The sequence below is a fragment of the Phodopus roborovskii genome, unplaced genomic scaffold (assembly GCF_943737965.1).
Source record: "Phodopus roborovskii unplaced genomic scaffold, PHOROB, whole genome shotgun sequence".
NCBI classification, from domain to species: Eukaryota; Metazoa; Chordata; class Mammalia; order Rodentia; family Cricetidae; genus Phodopus; species Phodopus roborovskii.
The window spans coordinates 28,958,275-28,978,323 of record NW_026126460.1 but is presented as its reverse complement, the minus strand read 5'-3'; the positions used below and the strand labels follow the sequence as shown (position 1 = coordinate 28,978,323).

General features: G+C 35.4%; 1 protein-coding gene across 1 annotated transcript in view; it reads left to right on the top strand.

Moving 5' to 3' along the window:
* Trip12 (thyroid hormone receptor interactor 12) overlaps positions 1–20,049 on the top strand; it is a 112,192-nt gene that overhangs the window by 59,297 nt on the left and 32,846 nt on the right. The window contains 13 exon segments of the mRNA XM_051190608.1: positions 3,081–3,164; positions 4,157–4,252; positions 8,734–8,882; positions 10,748–10,783; positions 10,865–10,960; positions 12,319–12,411; positions 12,587–12,715; positions 12,717–12,749; positions 14,450–14,518; positions 14,609–14,774; positions 16,997–17,114; positions 17,206–17,362; positions 19,039–19,192. Of these exon segments, the coding sequence (XP_051046565.1) occupies positions 3,081–3,164; positions 4,157–4,252; positions 8,734–8,882; positions 10,748–10,783; positions 10,865–10,960; positions 12,319–12,411; positions 12,587–12,715; positions 12,717–12,749; positions 14,450–14,518; positions 14,609–14,774; positions 16,997–17,114; positions 17,206–17,362; positions 19,039–19,192 (1,380 nt within the window).

The following is a 20,049-nucleotide window of genomic DNA, read 5'->3' as shown; positions in this document are numbered from 1 at the left end:
AGTCTTTTTATCATTTATGTTAATCTTAAAGGCTTTATCCTCAACTGTGAAATTGTTAACATTGGGCTTGTAATAGGAAAGCAACGGCAAGACAATCAAAAAATTCATATAGCTCTGTTCTCATCATTTATATTAACAAATAACTAATGGACTGAATTCTGCCTTTGAGCCACTGTTAGCTTTTTTGTTCTAATATTTAAGAATTAAAGAATCCAATGAAGTTAAAGGATATAATATGTAAAGAGGCATTTTCTAAAAATGTGGAATTGGTTGGTGACTAGCACATTGGCATCTTTTTGACAGTGTCTTATGGGGTGTGTTTGTCTGTGTCTCCCCATACCCATCTGTCCTTCCATCTGTCTGTCTGTCCCCTATGATGATGATGAGCTTGCCACCATGTCCTGCTTCAGAAGAACTTAATTTATGTCAGTCATAAACCTATGTTTTCTTGCTTTGCATTCCGTCATCCAGTAAGCAGGCTGATGGTATTGTTAATGATGTAGTCATATGTAGATTAATGCTATTTTTGAAGCTGTGTAGGTCTCAGCTTACATTTAGTGATTTAGCAGACAACTAGTTCCTCTAAGAATAGCTTTCTTCTTTGGGCAGATTTATAATATCTGCTGCTGTTAACTTAAACTGGCTTTGTTTTTTATTTGTTACATATATGTTTTCTATAGTGGAATCCTTCTGCTTCTTCTACTTTTAATTTTTGGCATCTTAGTTTCCCTCTTTCTCATACTTCAGCAATTTTTTTTTAAAGATTTTATTAGTTTTATTTTACATATCAATCCCAGTTCCCTCTCCTTTCCTTCCTCCCACCCTCCCACCCTCTTTCCCTTCTCCCCGCTAACTTGTTAACCCCCCCCCCCCACTCCACATGTAGGGTGATGCCATCCAGGAGGGGGTCATCTAAATCTGTCAAGTCATTTGAAGTAGGACTTCTCTCCTGTCTCTAGATTAAGGGAGTATCCCTCCATGGGGGATGTGCCTGCAAGGTCCTTTTGTGCACCAGGGATACACATCCTGGTTCCACTGTCTGAGGTCCCTTAGACTGCTCCTGCCTTCTAACTGAGACCCATGTTCAGGGGGTCTGAGTCAGTCCCATGCTGGCTTCCCAGCTATCTGTCTGGGGGCCCGTTAGCTCCTTCTTGTTCAGGTCAGCTGTCTCTATGTGTTTCTGCAACCTGGTCTTGTTCTCTCTCTCTCTGCTCTGGATTCTAGTTCAACTAAGTGTTTAGTTGTGGTTGTTTTTTCTGTTTCCAACAGGTACTAGATGAAGGCTCCATAATGGTGGATAAGGTAGTTGTTGATCTCATTATCAGGGAAGGGCATTTATGGTAGCCTTTCCACTGTTGCTCAAATTGTTAGTTGGAGTCAGTCTTGTAGGTCTCTAGACATTTCTTTAGGTCAGTTTTCTCTTCAAACCAATAATGGCTCCCTCTTGTATATGTCTCTCTCTCTCCCTCTCTCTCCCTCACTCTCCCTCACTCCCTCCTCTCCTGTCCTCTCCTCTCCTCCTTCCCTCTCCCCTTTCTCTCCCTCTCACTTTCGCTCTCCTGTTTTCTATTCTTCCCCTGACTCAATCTTCCTAATCCCACATGCTTTCCTCTCCTCCCCTTCTCTTTCTCCTAGTTCCCTTTCCCCTCATTGCCCCCCCCCCCACTTCCCATGTGCTCTGGAGAACTTGTCCCTCCCCCTTCTCTGAATCTAAGATCCATATCTCTTAGATTCTACCTTGTATCCAAGTTCCTCTGGCGGTGTGAATTATAGGCTGGTGATCCTTTGCTCTAGGTCTAAAATCCATATGAGCGAGTACATACCATGTTCCTCTTTTTGTGACTGGGTTACCTCATCCATGATGGTTTCTTCAAATTCCATCCACTTGCCTGCGAATTTCAAGATTCCATTGTTTTTTTCCCCTCAAAGTAGTATTCCATTGTGTAAATGTGCCACATCTTCTTTATCCATTCTTCAGTTGAGGGGCATCTAGGTTGCTTCCAGGTTCTTGCTATTACAAATAATGCTGCTATGAACATAGTTGAGCAGATGTCTTTGTTGCATGCATGTGGATCATTTGGGTATGTGCCTAAGAGGGGCATTGCTGGATCTTGTGGTAAACTAATTAGCATTTCCCTGAGGAACTGCCATACTGATCTCCAAAATGGCTGTACAAGTTTGCACTCCCACCAGCAGTGGAGGAGTGTTCCCCTTTCTCCATATCCTCTCCATCATAAGTTGTCATTGGTGTTCTAATTTTAGCCATTCTGGCAGGAGCAAGATGGTATCTCAAAGTTGTTTTGATTTTTGCATTTCCCTGATAGCTAAGGATGTTGAGCACTTTCTTAAGTGCCTTTTAGCCTTTTTGATTTCCTCTACTGAGAATTATCTCTTCAGTTCTGTACCCCATTTTTTAATAGGGTTATTTGGTGTTTTGGTGACTAATTTCTTGAGTTCTGTGTATATTTTGGAGATCAGTCCTTTGTCAGGTGTAGGATTGGTGAAAATCTTTTCCTAGTCTGTGGGCTGCCATTTGGTCTTGTCAACTATGTCCTTTGCCTTACAGAAGCTTCTAAGTTTGAGGAGGTCCCATTTATTAATTGTTGATCTCACTGTCTCTTCACAGCAATTTTTTTGCACTCATGTATTAGCTTCAGTTTGTCTTCCTTTCACTCCTAAAGGAAGAGTGTATATAATCTTTTCATACTCCTACAGTTAGAGAAAACAGATAAATGATTATTTACATTTCTGAAATAATCATTTAGACCCTGATTTGACTGATGGATGGCAGTGGACTCCAGGAGTCCAGGCTTGAAGGTTGAAATCTTATGCTTATGTTAATATAAAGAAGCTGAGCTTTCATTTTTCTCCTAAATTTTATGGGAGTATAGAATGGCTGAGTGTATAGGAAGACACATCTAATTTATTATAGTCTGTAAACTTTGGTTTTTCTTTAAGGTGGGTGTATAGGAAGACACATTTATTATATATAGTCTGTAAACTTTGGTTTTTCTTTAAGGTAAGCCAGGCATACAAGATTAAATGCTTCTCCTAATCCTTACCTTCCCCCTCTCCCCAAGCCTCTAGTTCTGTTGCAGGGGCTGTTGGCATGACCACCTCTGGGGAGAGTGAATCGGATGATTCTGAGATGGGACGATTACAAGGTAAAGATAGCTATTGAGTTTGGAAGAAATGATTACCAAAGGCTGCATATCCTCTTATTCTTGACTTGAAGTCTGTTCATATATATTCTTGAATATTGTTTAAAAAATCTAGATATTCCTACACCTCTAGGAAAAAAGTGTTTTATGACAACATGATGCTTTGGGTTCAGAGATGACCTGTCTGCGTCTTCATTTTTATTGTTTAACCAAGCAAAGCCTCATACTTTTTTTCAAAAGCTTTCTTCACATGATTACATGTGTAATTGGCTTTAGTAATAAATTACGAAGCACCTCAATATGTTGTTATTCTCCTGTATCTTAAAAACAAATAAATCTTAATAGGGTGGGGTTTCCCCTAATCCCATGATCTTTTATAAACTCTAGTCAATTTTTAAAAATGTTGGGAGATCCTTGTATTATGTTTGCTTCATGTATGAATAGGTGGGTTTATTCTTCTCATGTAATGGATTTTTGTTAGATTTCCAACATAGGGCTTACATGAGACATTGTGTCAGTTTTACATTGCTTTACAGTTTACTTTATAAACGTTTAAAATTTCCCCCATGATAACACAAACACTGCTTTTCTTAACTTTGGGAAAAATGGTGTCATGATTTTCATGTTTTTGGACTGGTTTCCCAAAATCTCTCTGGGAAGTAATGTTAATGGGAAAATGAGGCAAGGGCTTTTAATATATGACTTAACCTAAAAACATTATTTAATGGTTTTCTTACATAGTTTTGATCAGTATGTGTTTTAAAATTTCCCCAAAACTTTAACATATTTGAAGATTGGGGAGTGCTTTAATTTGTAGTAACTAAATGTGTGTATGGTTGAGGTCTTGGGAATTTAATGTAGTTTCTTTTAAAATTCAGAGTGGAAAGTGACATTGAATTAACACAGTTGTGGAGACAAATCAGTCCCTTGACATTTTTAGGTAAGATCAGTTGTTTTACAACTCAATGACTCCCCTGCCCTTCTCTTTTCTTTAGCCCTGTTGGAGGCCAGAGGTCTTCCTCCTCACCTGTTTGGTCCTCTTGGTCCTCGGATGTCACAGCTTTTCCATAGAACAATTGGAAGTGGAGCTAGTAAGTGAATACTTTAAAATATTTCCTTTTCTTTAAGTCTCTGAATAATTAGTGTTATTCTTTTGGTTACTTGTTGGTGTATAATTTGGTATCTTTTGGATTTCTTTTTGTACTTCTATGTTTGACTCCTCAGTTGCCATCATGAAAATCAGATTTTTATAGAAAAAAATAAAATCTTTTAACTATAGAAAAGAATCATAGACAGTTACATCATCTGATTACATATTTTCATTTTGCTTTTTAAATCTGAATCTTTTTTGGTATTAGAAAGTTTATCCTGTAAGGTAGTGTTAAAATGAACCCGATAGGAATGATTTCTCAGTAGTGCTAATTCTCACCAGACTCCTATCAGATTAAGTATAACCCAGGTTTACATACATAGTTGATATAACAGTGAATATTTATAGTCTTGATTTATAACAGAAAATACTGTTGTGTAGGTAAGTCTTTTAAGATTTAATCATTTTTAAAATAACTTCATAGCTTATCAGCTAATGTATAGCATCAAGTATTTGAAGATTTTAAATAAAATCTTACAGTTGTTATTAGTATTAGCGTGTGCTCATGTTGACATATATGTATGATATGTATGGGTGTACATGTAAGGACAAGTATGTGGAGTTGGTCCTCTCTTTGCTTTGTATAAGTTCCAAAGATTGAACTCAGGTTACCAGACTTGTTTATGTAGCAAGTATTTTTATTTGCCAAGCCTTTATTTATTTTGTTGTTAATACACTGCATTATAAGTTGGGCCTGATGACACATAGTGATAATCCCAGCATTTGGGAGGCAGAAGCAAGTAGATCTCTGAGCAAGTTCCAGGACAGCCAAGGCAACACAGAGAAACCCTGTTTCAACCAAAAAATGAAAAAAACATTGTTATGTGTAGTTTTTAAACCTAAATCTTCTCTCTACTGTGTGCCCCCCAAACAAACAAACATCCAGCAGACTGGAGAGTTGGCTCAGAGGTTGAGATTAATGACTGTTCTTTCAGAATACATGGGTTCAATTCCCAGCATACACATGGCAGCTTACCACTGTTTGTAACTCCAAGATCTGATACTTTCACACAGATATATGTGCAGGCAAAATACCAGTGCACATAAAATAAGTTGTTATATATTCAGGTGATATATCCTGCCACAAAGTTCCTGCTATCAGACTTTTGTGAATTATAAAATATATCCCAGGTTTCATTATACAAATCTCATTTGTTGGGTCTCCCATGTATTGGGATTGTAAGTAGATAATACCACACCTGTCTTCTTGAGCACTTTTGATTATTTACTAAAATGTACTAGATGCAGGTATTAATTCTGATCATAAATACATTGAAGTAGAGTTGTTTTCTTTGTGGAGTTATCTTGGCTTGAAGTAATATCATATGTTAAAAATGCACATAGTAGTATTAGTACAGTGAAAGAAAACAGTAAGGTAGGTTGTCTTGCTAGAGAAACTTCAGAGACATGAACATTTCATAGAAATATAAATGTAGTTAGAAAACTAGCAGTACGTATGAGATGGGCTGATTGCCTATTTAAGAAACACACAAGCTTTTGTTGGTAGTGCTGGGTCAATGGAACCTTGTCCATTATACTGTTGAGCCATAATCCTAGATCATTGTTTGTATTTTTCAGAGTACTTGTCACAGCTAGTATTCTACAAGTGTTGATTTTCTTTTTTCCACTTCATAATTCTTAGTCCTGTATTCCTAATTTTTATGAGGCAAGCCTCGTATTTGTCTTATTTATTTCCAATAGTTTGTATAAAAGAACTGAAGAGGCCTGACAGGGTAACTTTTGGTTGCCATCTTTCCCTTTTTTTCTTCATATAATATAAAATGTTAGAGTTCTGCAATCTACTGACCAGGACCAAGTCTAGCCCCTGCTTATTTTCATTTTTTTAAAAAATGTTTTTATGGGAATTTATGTGGGGTCAGACAACGGGTTTCTCTCTCCATCATAGGACGTATAGACTGAGCTCAGATGGGCTGTGCCATCTCATTGGCCCCTCCTGCTTTCTGTGTAACCTGTAGGGAAAAACGAACTGTCATATTTTGAGTTGAACATTAAGTGAATTTGAAATTTTACTATCCATCAAGATTTAATGAATTAGAGCAATGTTCATTAGTTTTGTACTGTTGTGTCTTCTACTTTTGAGCTATAATACTACAGTCATAATTGGACAGCTACAGTGGAGATCATATGGCCTGTAGAGCCTAAAATAATTATCTGGCTCTTAATAGAAAATGTTGGCCTGCCAATTCGTGGTCTCCAGTGTTCAGTGGAATGTTGGTCTGAGACGATGTGGGAGGTTCCTGAAAGCCTTACATACAAAGATAGGGTGTTACTTGTAATTGTAGTACTGCAGCTTTCCCTTTCCACCTCAGTTGATGTTTTCACTGATATATCAAACTCCTGATAAGGTTAACAAGAAAGAACCAAAACAGGACTGCATACTTTTATTCAGTTATTGGGCCTTTACTGTTAGTGTCATGAAGATTGAAAACATTCCCCCCCCCACCCCCCCATATACTTAATTTCTCCATAGGGTGTAATGTGTTCTTTTGTTACTAAATTTGACATTTGACTTTCCAGATGCATAGTAATGCAGTTCCTTGTTTTTGGAAAAGTATATTTTTAATTTTGTATGTATCATTATATAGTGTATTAGTTGCCAGGCATTAAGGATTTCTCTCTCTTAATCTACAACAAGGTTTGATAATAAAGTACATTTAGTCTACTTAAGAAACAGTGCTATGGGTGGTGGTAATGGCAGCTGTTGCTTTTATTTCTTTTCTGGTGTTGTTTGAATGCATGGCATCATCTATGCTGGTCACATGGTCTACAATTGACCCACTAACTTAATTGTTGATGAGTATAAAATGATCCTACATCAGAGGTACTTAACAGTTTGGCCATTGTTTTTACTGAAGTTCTCTTTAGGAACACACAGGCTTTAGATAATTGCAATCTGATTGATAAGATCATATTTAGGATTGTCAGGTTTACTGTTTATGAAACATCCATTGCATGGCATGTTTGTCAGTTCTCTCTTGTGTTGTTGAGATAGACTTGGTGTACAGCTTTTCATCCCTTTTAAAGTGAAGTTAGGAACTATATGATGCTTTTCATTACTTTTTAAAACTTAAATGTATTATTTAAGCACAAATGATATTCCTGCTGTACTGATAACTAATAATTATTCAGACTTTAGAGGTTGTATTCTTTTGAACATGTCTGTATTTTATTTTCAGATGGACTTTAATTATTGTAAAGTAGTAGGCAGCAATTATGCAATAGAGAAAACAAGTTTTCCAAAGGTCACCCATGTCTTTCTGAGGATTATGTCACCAGGAAGATCTCTGAACATTAGTTACAATAAACTGGTTCTAATGTAAATTTCATGTAGGTTAGAAGTTATTTTCAGATGTTTCTGTATCCAGTTTTGTATATTTTAAAAGTTAATGATAACTGAGTTTAAAAGCCCAATATATACATAATTATTTGAATATGAAAGCATCCATGAAGAGACAAAACATATTTATAGTTTTGGCTCATTTGTTTACCGTGCTGGGGATGGAACCCTGAGTCTCATGAATAGTAGGGAAGCACTGTAGCACTCCAGCATTGGTTTAATTTTGAGTGCTTTCTTCACTGTGATGGAGAAAATGGAATTGCATAATGGAATTGAAGCTTAAAAAAGAATCACTCCAATAGTCAACACCTGCTAATGTAATCAGTATTACAAAATTTGTCTGTTATACAAAATACCTCATGTCTTCAGATACATTATTCTACCTGTCTTAATTTTGTTTTATTTTTTCCTATTCTTTGTGTTCTTTTTTCTTTTGACCCTTGGATACTATTATTAAGAAAATTTTATTAGGATAAAACTGTACTTCCTGCATTCATTTCTTTGAAAGTATAGATATGGCAATACTATCTGTTCCTGTTGGTTTTTGGTAATTTGAGTTTTGCTGCTAAAATTAATTTGTTTCAGTTAAGAAGGCATAAACAAAGTAATTGAGGTCATGTCATGTTAAGGCTGAGCAGATAACAGTTTGTTCTCCCTTTAGTGATAAAGTGTCATAGACTTGAGTTTGCTTTCCTTTTTTCCTTTATAATATGTCTCTAGGAGGTATTTCTTTAAAGTTTTCTGTATTTTTCTTATTTCTGTATGGTTGGACAAACTTTTTTGTTTTTGAAATCTAATTTTAAAAAAGATTAACATTTTTCCCATGGGTTTTTTTTTTTTTAAACATGTTTCTATGCACACATGTGTGAATGTGTGCTCAAAAACAATAGAGGCCAGAAGAGGTGTTCAGTTCCTTAGAGTTGCAGTTATCTATGGCCGTGAACTGCTTGACATTGCTGCCAGAAATAGAATTAGAATTTCTGGAAGAGTAATCGTATTCTTAACTGCTGAGCTATGCCTCCAGGTCTTAGTGTTTAAAAATAATGCCTTCTTTTCCCTTGAAGGTTCTAAGGCCCAACAGCTTCTTCAAGGACTACAAGCAAGTGATGAGAGTCAACAACTTCAGGCAGTCATTGAAATGTGTCAGCTATTGGTCATGGGAAACGAGGAGACACTTGGAGGGTTTCCTGTGAAGAGTGTTGTTCCAGCTTTGGTAAGTATGCTGTTTTTCTATTGGCCTACTTTGCCTACATGTATGCTGTACAAATAAATATTCTCTCTTAATGAGCTGTGTACCCAGCTTGCCTTTGTAAATATTTTTGTGCCCCCTCCCCCCCCCCTTTTTTTTTTTTGGTCGAAGTCACTCCCTTGATTTAACATTTAAATGGTTTACAAGTATTTAGCCCATCAGTAATGCTTTATTTCTTCAGTGTAAAATGTGTTAGGCTTTACTGTTCAATTTTCTAATAGTTGGGCAGTACTAAGTGAAAGATTATTTATTATTGATATGCATAAAATAAAGAATAGTCAAGCCAGACTGTAAAACGTTATGTTTATGTAATTATTAGGCTTACATATATAAGGAATTGACAAAAATTATGAATGCTGCATGAGATTGTCTCATTTGGTCACATTCTCACATTATGGAAAGCTGATATTTTAGGAGTTCTGAGTAAAGTTCTGTCAAATATAAAGTGCTTCATACAGCATTTCTTAGCACATTCTGTCCATTTGAATGGTGTGGTTTTGGCAACTACAATTTCTTGACTTTTTGCTATGCGAACCTCCAGATTAAACTTTTGATAAACACGCCCCCCCCCCAATCTTAACATAATCTAAAATCACTTGTGAAAAATCTCCATGAGGGAATCTTTGATCATCTTGGCCTGTGCTCATGTCTTGGGGAATTGTCTTGATTACATTAACTTGCATGATAGCTATTGTGAGTTCTACCAGCCCCTAGTCCTGGCATTCTGGACTATAAATACAGAGATGATACAGGAGTAAGCATATACACAATAACTTCTGTTTTTCACTGTTGATTTGATTAGCTGCTTTCAAGTGCTTTCCTTGACTATGTGAAATGATTGACTCTATCCAGTACTTGTTAATTGAAATACCCCTTCTCCTCTGAGTTACTTTTTTCATGGTATTTTATCATAGCAACAGAAATGAGATTAAAACAGTTGATATAATAGTCCCTTTTGGTCTAAAGGAATGTGTTACTTGGTTGATTTCCATCTTTTCAATTAGGAAACTTAGTGTATTTGTGTTAAGCATGAAAGTCCCTAGAATTTAATATATTTTTTAAGTGACTGATTTAAATGGCAAATGTGTATAAATGTTTTAGTTTTGAACATTTTTTTCAAAGCATTATTATACGTATTTATTTACTCAAGAAGTCATGTAATAATTGGGTATTAATATCTTTTACTATCATCATTTAATTGAAGAGTACTTGATACCTGAAATATAGTTCATTTAAAAATTTCCAGTTTGCACTGCTTCCTTTGACAAAAGGAGCTACAATTTCTGTGAAGTCATTTTCAAGTGATAAAATATTATAAATTCTGATTTTTAGACTTGTTTGTAAAATAATTCCATTGATATGTCATTTATTAATTGTAGTCTCTAATGTGTTCAATCCTATTTTCAAGTCAGACTTTTCTGAACGATTACCATATGGTTATAATGGTATTCATTTCTTTCAGATGTGCAAGGAATGTAAACTTTTGTCTTCAATCTGTGTTAATATTTAGCAAATACCAGTCATTGCTGCCTCTGATGTGTCAATTAGTAAATCCTCTGACATGTTAATGGGCTTTTCTTAATGGATATTAGAACTATTACAATGGTTGGTTATAAGCAACAGAAATAGTAGTTTTAAACTTGGTTCTTTATTATAGCAGCATTGCCAATCCAGAGCTATAGTATGTAATGCATGACATCCTAAGTATAATAATACTGAAGTACGTCTTGCTCTTATATTTTTATGGTACAAGGTACAAAAATTCTATCTCAGTAAAATGCAAGAAGTATTTCAAGTATGTTCCTAATACTTTGTTATGTTTTTAACAGATAACATTACTGCAAATGGAGCATAATTTTGACATTGTAAGTACATCATGTGTTTTTAAGGGCAGTCTAAATTTTAATTTAAGTATTTATTGAATAAAAATCGATTTTGTTTTCTAGATGAACCATGCTTGCCGAGCCTTAACCTATATGATGGAAGCGCTCCCTCGATCATCTGCTGTTGTAGTAGATGCTATCCCAGTCTTCTTAGAAAAGGTAGTCCTGTTTTTGCACAACTTTTTATAAGCGCACAGGGAGGAGTCAGTTTTGAGTCTTCCTTCCTCCCCTTCCTCCCCCTCCCCCACCCTTCTTACCCTCCTCCCCTCCTTTCATCCTCCCCTCCTCCCCTCCTCCCTCCTTCCCTCCCTTTCTGTTTTTCGAGACAGGATTTCTCTGTATGGCTTTGGAGCCTGTCCTGGAATTAGCACTGTAGACCAGGCTGGCCTCGAACTTACAGAGATCCTCCTGCCTCTGACTCCTGAGTGTTGTGATTAAAGGCATGTGCTTCCAATGCCTGGCACTAAATTCTTGAATTTATTTCTGTGATGTAATTGATGTATGTGTTTTCAACCAATAGTCAAAGAACTATTTTATTATTTTTTATGTACAACAGACCAGTAGTTGAAACTAATTGTTTACAAAATAAGCCCAGTTTTGTGACTTTTTTTTTTTTTTTAAATGATAGCAATTAACACATTACCATCAGAGAACAGGATGAACCATTTCATTAAAATAACATGTTGGGGGCTGGTGAAATGACTTAGTGAATAATAGTGTTTGCAGGGTAAACGTTATGACCCAAGTTTTTATCATCTCTGGAACACACAGAAAAGCCAGGGGCATTGGCATGTATCTGTAGTCTCAGCACCTGTAAGACAGATAATTGGTGAGACATTGGACAGTTGAGACCTGCTTGAACAAAGTGAAAGGTGAAAACTGACTCTTTAAAGTTGTGCATTGACTTTTACATGTGTTCTATAGCATGTGTGCATGAGAACATAAACACATACCACAATTGGTACAGATGAGAGTTAAGGAGAACAACTGGATAGTAGGATTGATAGCTATTTATATCTCATTTGCTAGCTGAGAAGTTTGAAACAAAGGATGTTGCTCATTTTCACAAAATTGAATAGTAGAGAAAGGAAATTTTTCATATGGCCAGTGGTTAGTAGGTTGTGTTTTTGGTGTATATTATCTACCCCCCCCCCTTTTTTTTTTTTTTAAAGCTGTACAATATAATTTAGGTCACCTGATAAAATATAATTGCTCTGATGAAATAAATTTTTAAGCCTGGTTTAAAAAATCTTGTTTCATGTATCAGCTCATTTGCTTTAAATAGGAAGTTTTATCTTACGGTAGTACATTTTTCATTGTCCTTAAACTGAGTAAGTTGTTGGGAAACTGTCAGCTATGTTTTATAGCTTTTATTCAAGGGTGAGATGTTTTCTAGTTTGGTTTCATACTGAAGGTAGAGTAAGTGGCTGCAAATTAAGAAAGTACAGTGTTGATGTTGATAAAATACTATTGAAAGAAATAATAATAACCTTTGGTACCTGCTTTAATATTCCTAGCTGCAAGTTATTCAGTGTATTGATGTGGCAGAGCAGGCCTTAACTGCCTTGGAGATGTTATCACGGCGGCATAGTAAAGCCATTTTACAGGCGGTAAGTGTTGTTGCTGAAGGACTAGTTCCTTTGCTGTTGTATTTCAGAACTACATTGTACAAGTTCCTTTAATGTAAGATGCACATATTCCCATAAAGTGATGTGTCAGACCTTTTAATAGTTATTTTTGGTAAAGGATATTTTCCCTTCATCTTAACACTTTTCTGTATTTTAGGGTGGTTTGGCAGACTGCTTGCTGTATCTAGAATTCTTCAGCATAAATGCCCAAAGAAATGCACTAGCAATTGCAGCCAATTGCTGCCAGAGTATCACACCAGATGAGTTTCATTTTGTGGCAGATTCCCCTACCATTGCTTACCCAAAGGCTAACTCATCAGGTATGAAATTTGTTTCTTAATGTTTTGCTGGATGTGTATAACTCAAAAGTATTCTGATCCATATTTCTTTTTAAGTGTATTATCCAGTCACATATTAATTAGGTTATTTTTTAAATAAGATTTTGGCAGATTTAACCCAACGATATGAATTGTATATATATACGTTCATTGTCTTTAGAGTGGTAGTTAGTGTTGACTTGTTATTGTAACACTTGAGATTTATTTGCATTTGTGAGATCAGAATTTACTTTAGAAAGATTCCTCTAAAAGGCATTGGGAAGGTGGGTTAAAATGGGAAGAGAATGATGGGTTGTCAAAAGTATAGGTTATATCCATATGGTGGGTTTAGAGAGCAGAGTAGGTATGTAAAAAAGGTAAAACAAGGCCGAGCAGTGGTGGCGCACACCTTTAATCCCAGGACTCAGGAGGCAGAGGCTGGCAGATTTCTGAGGTCAAGGCCAGCCTGGTCTACAAGAGCTAGTTCCAGGACAGTTTCCAAAGCCACAGAGAAACCCTGTCTCAAAAAACAAAATAATCAAGTAAACAAAAAACCAAACGACAACAACAAAAAGATAAAGCATCAGAGATAGTTTGAACAGCAGGATTTATATCTGCTGGAGGAGATTGAGTTGCCATATCTGGAGGTCAAAAAGAAATAAGGGTTTTTTATCAATGCTATTATTACTAGAAACACTTTTTAAGGAATCGTCTTTAAATTTGTCTTTATACATTATGTTAAACTTTGAAAATTACATGTATGGAATATGCTTAAGAGATTATATAAGATGATGGGCTCACATTTGTCTCCTACACTTCTATAATGATAGAGTAGAGGCATTAAATATTTTTCTTCTTTGGGAACAAGGGACGGCTTACAGTCCAGATTAGCTGTGAATTTAAATCCTTTTAAGCCCACAACATACATGCCTAGACTGCTTGTTCCTTATTTACTAATTTACTTTTGTGTTATGATCTTATTTTAGAACTCACACAGATCATCTGGCTTTTGTCCCCTAAATGTTGTCATTAAGGTGTCTATTACCATGACTTGTTTAATTTGCTTGTTCTTAAAAGCATAATTGAGATAAACTGAGATAAAATATGTTCTGTAACCGAATTGTGATAATCAATTCAACCTAACATCCTTACTTCATAAATGAGAACTAAGAATAAGAAAATTTAAATTAGTTCGCCACTACCATGTAGCTTTCTTTCTAGGGAATCTAGTAGCAGCAAAGATGTGGGCTTTCATACCTTGATTTCTGTTTTTACAGAAGGAAGCCTAGTTGTTTCATTAATGAAGAAAAAAATGTTGGTTTTGTTGTTATAAGGGTCATTACAGATGTTTTCTCCAGCAGTCTTTATTTTTATTGCAATAGCAAGTTTTCTAATAGCCAGAATTTTTTAAAAAAAATTGTTTCTATAGTGATGTTGCCATTGGTTATCAGTAATTTCATTCCTTAGTGCTTAGGGGATGGGATCTGCTGATGGCTACATGTTTGTGAATCTTCAAGTTTCCATGCAAGTGTTTGCACGTACTTTTTCCTTTATTATTACTACTGTACTTTGCCTAGGTTTTTCTTTTCAAAGCTCACATCTAATGATGAAGTTACCTATATTTTGTGGCAAAGAAAGAACTAAGTGACTGGTGCTGCTAACATTTCATATTGATAAATTTTATTTTCCTTTGTGAAAAATAGGACAAAAAGTCAGTAGAAAGCACTTGCCTTTGTTTTGCACGTCTAGTGGACAACTTTCAACATGAGGAAGTGAGTATCATCTTTGGTAGTATATATATTTTTTAAATTGTAGAATTGCTAAATTACAGCATAATAATTTTTCTTCTTGTGTTCATGAAGAATTTACTGCAGCAGGTTGCTTCCAAAGATCTGCTTACAAATGTTCAACAACTGTTGGTAGTGACGCCGCCCATTTTGAGTTCTGGGATGTTTATAATGGTGGTTCGCATGTTTTCTTTGATGTGTTCCAACTGCCCAACGTTAGCTGTTCAACTTATGAAACAAAGTAAGTGCTATTTTATTATTGTATTTTAAGCTAGAAAAATGGCTCTTTGTCACTAGCAAGTCAACCTAAGTCATGAAAGTAAAAGAAATCATAAATACCATTTGATATTGAAGAGAAATGGTGGGGTAGGAATAAAGGTCAGTGGTAGAGGTTTTCTTGACATAAATGATTTCTGCATGTTTGATATCCAGCACTGCTAAAAAAGATCTTATTTATTTATATACAGGGTCTTTTTATGTATAGCTCTGCCTAGGTAGACCAAACTGGCCTTACTTCTGGAGATCCACCTGCCTTGTTGGTGCTGAGATTAAAAATATATGCTGGCATACCTGGCTTGATCATGTACTTTTAGTGTTACATATTCTTAAAACTCATCTTTGGTGTTTCTGGCACTAATGATTCAAGGTTAATTTCTATGTTACACTAGTTATTGATCTTTTGTTGGCTGTTTAAGCTTTATATTATTTTTAACTACCTCTTAACAATAACTGAATTCTCTCAGCCCATGTTTGATATTTCTAGTGAATTATATGAGTGCAGAATGCTTTCTTTTCTCAGAAAACTGGGCCTTATTTCTACTGACCATTATCTCAATTTTAACTGATTTTACCAATTTTGTGTCTCTCAACCAGTGACAAATGTCATTGACCTCTCTTTTTAGGCCTTGTCTCATAAGTTAATGTCAGAATGTGATATGGTTTCAGAAAATATTTCTATTCTTTCTTAGATGGTCAATAATCATTGGAGCCTCTATAATCATGATTAGTAATTCATTGTTAGAATTTTGAAATTTTGAGGTATCTTGATAGTCAGTTTTGCCTTTTACTGGAAACATAGTTTTTGGCCCCACTGTTTGAGACTGTATAATATTTTGTTTTGGAGAAACCTAGTTTCTCTTTTCATTACATTTCTTGAGAACTTACGCTTCAACATAGACCTTGGCAAAAAGACAGTGTGATTGAGGTAAATAGTTGGACAGATTATTGTTTCCCCTGTGGCGAGCATAGTACCCTCAGTGAAATTAAGAAAAACGCTTTCTCAAGTAGTTTTTGTCACTTTTCTTATTCTGCAGTCTCTAGGACTTCTTTGAAGCTTTGTTAGCTCAGGTTTTCTGGAGTTAGATGGGTAATTTGAGGCACGGTAGTCCAGCTTTAAATACCAGCTTAGGAAGTCAGTGCTTTTCTTTGAATACACTTTGCCTTTAATGTTACATTTTTAATCTCTTTGGCATACTCCAGGAAAATTTCTATATATCATATGGAATCCACTAGACACATTTTCATTCTACAGTGATAAAACACAGTAGTCTCCTTTGGGGAGACTGTGTGTACGTGCACACACATTGTGATCACTTTATGTGATTATTTTTATAAAACTATACAACCCCAATTTCAAGGTCACTTTTTTTTTTTTTTTTTTTTTTTTGTGGTGGTGGTGCTGCAGAATGAAGCTTAAAGTCTCCTGTATTCCTCTGTATGTCTCTAAATTCCATCCTAATGCCCAATGCTGTTTTACAGCAGTCTTGTAAAACACTATGTAGTGATTCATATTATTCGATAAAGTTAGCAAAATTGTACCATTTCAATATAGTAAAACAAGTACTAACTGTGGATTTGTGCATTTTTACATATAGATAATTTTATAGAAATACACTGCAGCTAAGAGAACATAGCTTTGTCTTTAGGTTTTAGCTGTTAGAGTGAGTGAATCTCTGTACCTGAGTGATTATCATGTTAAATTCTTCAGAGACATTTGAGAGTGGAAAGTTAATGTGGAGAATATTTTAATGATGTTTATGTTCAGTTAACATGTAAGTATCATATAAGGCAGGAAATGTGAGCTCAAAATGCTTACTTTATTGGCTATATGCTTCCAATATATTTGAAAGGAAGGTGAAATGTATGAATGATAGCTTGTTGATACAAAAATACTGTGCACCTCAAAGTAGCAAAAGATTCTAAATATGGTGGTATTATCAATAATCTAGAGGATGTGTACTCAAAATGGTAGTTCAGAGAAACACATGGTTAAAATCTACTCAAATTTCTGTTACTCTTTTTACACGTACATTTGGTTTATAGTTTTTGCAGTTTCCCTATTAAGTTCCTCTGTGAGCAAATCATTCAAATTTTGTGCCACTCTATGGAATGATTGCCTTTTTAGTAAATTACTATTCTAGTTTAATAGGCTTATGTTTTGTTTTGTTGTTACTGGCTTTATAGACATTGCAGAAACACTTCACTTCCTCCTGTGTGGTGCCTCCAATGGAAGTTGTCAAGAGCAGATTGATCTTGTTCCACGAAGTCCTCAAGAACTGTATGAACTGACATCTCTTATTTGGTAAAAAATGGGATTATTTTCCTTGAGAGGCTTAACACCTACGGATGGTGCAGAAAGTTTTATTGAAATAATTGCACCTTTTATTTTTCAGTGAACTTATGCCATGTTTACCTAAAGAAGGCATTTTTGCAGTTGATACCATGTTGAAGAAGGGAAATGCACAGAACACAGATGGTGCAATCTGGCAGTGGCGGGATGACCGAGGCCTCTGGCATCCCTATAACAGGATTGACAGCCGGATCATTGAGGTAGTAGTTTCATTGTACCATTTAAATATGCCTATTTTTGTGGAGAGTGGGTGTAGGGATGGAATGGGGAGGTGGTTGTATGTGCTTAGTGTGCTCAGTTTTGAATTAACTTAAGATTCTCTCATTTTGTCTCCTGAGAAAGAAGGTCCTCATTCTGTTGAGGTCAGAAAACATGATGTTCTAGTCCTGCTTCTGCTGCTAACTACCTGCTTGGCTTGGAGCAAGTAATCTAAGTTCTTTATCCCATAGTTTTGTTTCCAAAAGGAAACACTAGAGGGTTAGACTATGTTTCAAAGCAGGTCTATTTCAACCCAGAAGAAATCTTTCATCGTGTGTTTTTTATACTTAATGGGGAAAAAAGTGAAAACAAGTTGAATACCTGCCTCAGGGTGAATACTAAAACTGTTTTAAATAGATTAGTATGTAATTCACCATTAGTGAAATAGATTTTAATGACAAATGAAAGCAGTGTTGAAAACGATGAAACTTTTGTTTACTTGGTTAGAAAAGAATGAATAGTACAGTGGAGGAATATACCAAAATGTTAACGACGATTTTTTTCCATGACAGTCTCTTTGTGATTTCTGTTCATCTGATGTTGTTTGTATTCACTGGAATAATCTTAAATTTCTCAGATGACAAAAAGACTTGGTGCTATAAAAGCATTGCAGTATTTGAAAGGCTGTACATTTTCTGGTAGCACAATTCTTCTAAATTTAAGGCAGTTTTTGAATTGCAACCATCTTCTTCATTCCTCTTGTAAAGCTGTTCTTTCAAGATATTTTTCTCCAATCAGTTTCTAAAATCAGGAGAATTCAGAACCAGCTTTTATGAGAGCCATTTGTTGACTCTTCCCTTGTGCCACAATTGCTAGTGTTCTTAATTTCTAACTTTAAGTGTTTTTCTTCTTAGCATTCTCCTGATAATTGCATTTACTATTAGTTTACTATTGCCAGATAGTTACTCCATTCTGTCTAGGAGTCTCATTTTAGACTGGCCTTTGTATTAAGAGTATTTTTTGTTACTAAATTGATAGGTTATCGCTATAATACAGCCTTAGCTGTCTTTGAACCTGGAAACCTGACTTAATTTCCTGAATGCTGGGATTCCACCATATATAGCATATTTTGCAACTTCTTTAGGGTGCCTGAAGTTAAAAAATTTTCTCTTCTGTGTAATGTTTGCATTGTGATTATTAATCTTAGGTTTTAGTTGTGTTCCTTATAATCTTAGAACAGCATGTAAATTGTGAGGTGGTCTTGTTTACCTTAGGAAAATTATACAAGGTATTAGGCTTAAAGGAGAATTTTAATAGGTTACTAGAAATTGATTTGATAAAAAAATGTTTTCTAACAACTAGAGTTGTAAGCATGTATGTAAAGTTTCTTTCACAATACAATTTAGTACAAAATATAAAGAGTCTTTATGTCAATTATGCTATGTCACTTGGTATTTTATTTTCCCGGAGCTCACGGTTTGGTTTAACTTAGAATGATTTAAATGATTTGTAAAAACAATGAGTTTTGCCATCAACAGTATTAAATTTCCACATTGTATCAGTTTGCCAACCACACAAAATAGATGTATAAAGTAGCATGTGTGGAAGGTCCCTACCGTGCTTAAGGTAACAAATTTCTACATGTTTATATTCAAGGTTTCTCTCTCTTTGCTCTCAGGCAGCCCATCAGGTCGGTGAGGATGAGATAAGCTTGTCCACTCTGGGACGAGTTTATACTATTGATTTTAATTCTATGCAGCAAATCAATGAGGACACGGGAACAGCACGTGCCATTCAGAGAAAACCTAATCCCTTAGCCAATACTAACACTAGTAAGTATCCTTTGAGTTAAGTAGAGATGTACTGTTGGGGTTTATTTATTTAACATTGATTTTTCAGTATGTTGTATGGCCATCCATGTTCTATAACATACATGTAGAAGTCAGAAAGTAACTTGAATGAACCATTTCTCTTTTGCCATGTAGGTTCCAGACTTTAGCCTTGTTGTCAGGCATCTTTACCTTCTTGCTGGAACCTGTGATAATTTCTCTGTACATACTAATAGTTTCATTGAGTATCCTTAGGGAGGGTAAGATAGTGGAATAATGGTGATATATTTCATTAAAATCTGTGCCTCAATTATGATTGAGCCAGTATTACTACATGTGTGATGTCTTTCCCACAATTTTCTTTTTTAAAGATGGGATGCCTGTTAGAACTAATGCAGGTGTTCATTTGACCCTGTCCCACCCCACCCCACCAGAAAAGGACTGGGTGGTAAATGTTAGGAGATTTAATAGGTTATACCACCTTTGCACTATTTAATACTATTGTAGTCTCAAAACTGTCATATTATAAAATATAAACAAATGTATGTATTTTATGGGTAAAGGGCAAGATGCATAACAATAATTGGCCAATCCCTTGTTCATACTCTTCAACATTTCCATTTTCCTTACACATACTCTTTGTGGACAAAATAGTAAAATCAGTTTTTATCTGAGTATTAAGTCCATTTTTTTATACTCTGATTTTTTAACTTTTTTTTTTTTTTTTTTTTGGTGAGTTGATGTTGAAATTTCCCCAGTGTTTCTTAGACCATGCTTTTAGTACAAACAAGAGGTATACTTAGTACAGTGATGCTTTTAGCTGGTGAGAATCGTCAGTGCAGTAGTCTCTTAATGCTCAT